The sequence below is a fragment of the Etheostoma spectabile genome, chromosome 13 (assembly GCF_008692095.1).
Source record: "Etheostoma spectabile isolate EspeVRDwgs_2016 chromosome 13, UIUC_Espe_1.0, whole genome shotgun sequence".
Classification (NCBI taxonomy): domain Eukaryota; kingdom Metazoa; phylum Chordata; class Actinopteri; order Perciformes; family Percidae; genus Etheostoma; species Etheostoma spectabile.
The window spans coordinates 29,374,813-29,378,060 of NC_045745.1; the positions used below are offsets into that span (position 1 = coordinate 29,374,813).

Below are 3,248 nucleotides of genomic sequence, written 5' to 3' on the forward strand. Positions count from 1 at the left end.
GTACCTTTACTGTAAAAATAATTCACAGTAACTTGCTGGCCAATTGTTGCCAGTGTGTTACTGTAAATCTTATGTTAAATTTGTTTACTGTGTTATATTTTGATGCTGTCTGATGACAAAAAAAGGAAGAAATTAGCTAAGCTTCCCTGCGAGGCATGACAGCTGGTGCTTTGAAAGAACACCTCCCAGAAAAATGCCAGACTGGGCATGCAGATGGATCATATTTTATTCATTTGTTTTATTTCATTCATACATACTTTGATTTAAATATTTAGCCGTCTTGTCCTTTTGAAAAGAAACAATAGCTTTAATTTTGGGAGCAAAAACAGCAAAGAAATATGCATGAAGTATATTTTCAACAACAACAAGAAAGGTATGTGGTTGGATACACACAAATCTTTCTGTTTTTAGACTGAAGGGCTTTGTTTACTTGACTCTGCAAAGTCTGTGGCAGAAGGTTTTATGATTGAGTTTTAAGATCTCTTGAGTTAGCCGGCCAGTGACGCACAATATAGAATAGCCCACGCTTTACCAGATGCTGCGTCTCTGGTAAATGTTCCCGTCTCTAGGGGACAGCTTCTCGACTTCAACATGCGTTTATACAAAGACCCATTCTTCAGTGCTGTTTATCATCCAGGTCCATTGCTTGTTTTGTGTATTAGTTCAGTCCAACCTATGCCCAGCAGATATTGTGTTTAGGACACAACCTATTCACTGTGTATCATTCTACAGACTCTGTCCTGTTTGTTAGTGGAAGGGCTGTAATATATAAACTGTATTATGTCAGCTAATGTCATAAAATCAGCCATTGCCCTGGAAGACTGGGGATGTTGTGAGTCTGGTTAAACATTACAATGGATAACAGCACTTGTGTTGCTAACATGAGAATGGATTTTAATTTATTTAGCAAATGAAAATGACAGCTGGTGTATTAAACAAAACATAACTACTGCATTGATTTATATATATTATTAACTGTACTGATATATTTTACTATGTATATTTTGCAAAAAAAAAGGGTGACCATAATTTTCCCTCTTGCTATATTGACTGCAATAGGAGGATTTGTGTAAATTCCCTTGTGGAACTCTATAACAGAAACAATGTCTTCAAGCCTAATAGTTTTTCTGTCATGTTTTTGGTCATTTGCTCATTGTTCATGCATGGTAATTTGACCTTTTAACAGACAGTTGCAATTCTACTATTTCATTAAATGTCAGAAGGATAAACATGCATTACTTTGGAATACACAACAATTAAAATGTATGAATATGGTGACTTCAATTTTCAAGTAATAACCATTGTTCTCGTTCTTCAGCAGGGAAGTGTGTGCAGCACTGGCACTGGGGGAAAAGAGATGGGGGGGAGGGGAGTCTGTGATCTACTTCTGAACCTGTTTACCCTTACACAAAGGAGCCGTGTAAAGAACTGTCCGATGGAACTGGCAGTGGATGAGTGAACATTTTCTACTGAGATACCAGCAGCAGCACTGTGTCAGTGAGCCAGTGCCTGTGGAGGAGGTCACCATGATCTCCACAGCTCTCCGCTGGCTGGTTCTGGTGTCTTTTATCATTCTGACCATCGGTGGGAATGTGCTGGTATGTTTGGCTGTGGGGCTCAGTCGTCGACTGTGGCGCATTGCTAACTGCTTTGTGGTGTCCCTGGCAGTGACGGATCTCCTGCTAGGCCTGCTGGTGCTGCCCTTTTCTGCCACTCTGGAGCTGCGCAGCGGGATATGGCCCCTCGGAGGAGCCCTGTGCAACATCTACGTCTCACTGGATGTCATGCTGTGTACATCTTCCATCCTGACCCTGCTGGCCATCAGTGTGGACCGTTACCTAGCCATATCTGCTCCCCTTAGCTACTCCCGGAGAGTTACTCCTCTGAGGGTGACAATGGCCATGATCGCCATCTGGGCCTTGTCACTAGCTGTGTCCTTTGTGCCTATCCACCTGGGCTGGAACACAGCAGACTACACAGTGCAGCACTTGGACTGGGGCATTGGGGAGGAGGACAACGAGGGATACTACTGCCACTTTGAGTGGAATAACAACTACGTTGTTATTTATGCCTTTAGCTCATTTTACCTGCCTCTGCTACTTATGTGCGGGATGTATCTCTGCATATTCAGAGTGGCACAAAAACAGGTCAGTGCTTATTTTAATTTTATCAAACCTTATTTTAGGTGGGATCTAAAAGGTCATTACTTAAGATATGCATTTGTGCATCTGTCTGAGAGAAATCACTTAAGCAAAGTCACTTAAGTTGTTGAATTAAATCTGTTATCATCAGAGCAGTGAGTCAGCTCTTTGCATTCTCTGTCTCTCTGACATTTTCCTAACCGATCTCTTCAGGTGCGGCGGATTTGTGCTGCCACTCCATCATTTGCACGCGCAGCATCAACTGCAGCCATTGCCCGAGAGCACAAAGCAACAGTGACCCTGGCAGCTGTGCTTGGGGCCTTTGTCATCTGCTGGTTCCCCTACTTCACCTTCTTCATCTGCATGGGCGTAAAGAAGAGGACAAACCCCCCTAACACACTTAACTCTGTGGTCCTATGGCTGGGCTATTTTAACTCCGCTCTTAACCCCATCCTGTATCCAGCCTTCAACAGGGATTTCCGCAGGGCCTACGGAGAGCTGCTTCGCTGCAGAGGACCGTTTTGCAGAAAACCACAGCTTCCTCGTGTGTCTGTGCATAAACGCTTGACCTTTACCAATGGACAAAGGGTTTCCCAACAGTCTGAGAAACATATAGACACGGTTAACAAGGAAACTGAGGGGGAGAGCATCACTCTACATGAAAGAAATGGTATCCCTGATGAGCCCCGGTGAAATGCCATGGATCTGTTGTTCTTCTGCTGAACTGAAGACTGGCAGCAAAAGGGTGTTAATTACGAACTTTTCCACTACTCAGAGTACAGGTTAGCTAACCATTTATGATATCACTCACAGATGTTTAGTGTATAGTGCCAATCATAATTCAATTAAACAAAAAAATCTAAAAACCTATAGTCACATTAAACTTATGTCACAGTGTTGCATTAAAGGTCCCATGGCATGAAAATGTCACCTTATGAGGTTTTTTAACATTAACATGCCATCCCCCAGCCTGCCTATGGCCCCCCCAGTGGCTAGAAATGGTGATAGGTGTAAACCGAGACCTGGGTATTCTGCTCTGCCTTTGAGAAAATGAAAGCTCAGATGGGCCGATCTGGAATTTTGCCCCTTATGAGGTCATAAGAGACA

The 3,248-nt window shown here is 43.1% G+C and overlaps 1 protein-coding gene across 1 annotated transcript in view; it reads left to right on the top strand.

The window, feature by feature from the left end:
- The window catches only part of hrh2b (histamine receptor H2b), a 6,195-nt gene extending 3,203 nt beyond the window's left edge, over nt 1-2,992 (top strand). Inside the window, exons 2-3 of the mRNA XM_032534514.1 lie at nt 1,319-2,147; nt 2,355-2,992. Coding sequence (XP_032390405.1) covers nt 1,452-2,147; nt 2,355-2,834 — 1,176 coding nt within the window. The 5' untranslated portion in view covers nt 1,319-1,451 and the 3' untranslated portion in view covers nt 2,835-2,992. The remainder of the gene's footprint in view (nt 1-1,318; nt 2,148-2,354) is intronic.
- Nucleotides 2,993-3,248: the final 256 nt, after the last annotated feature.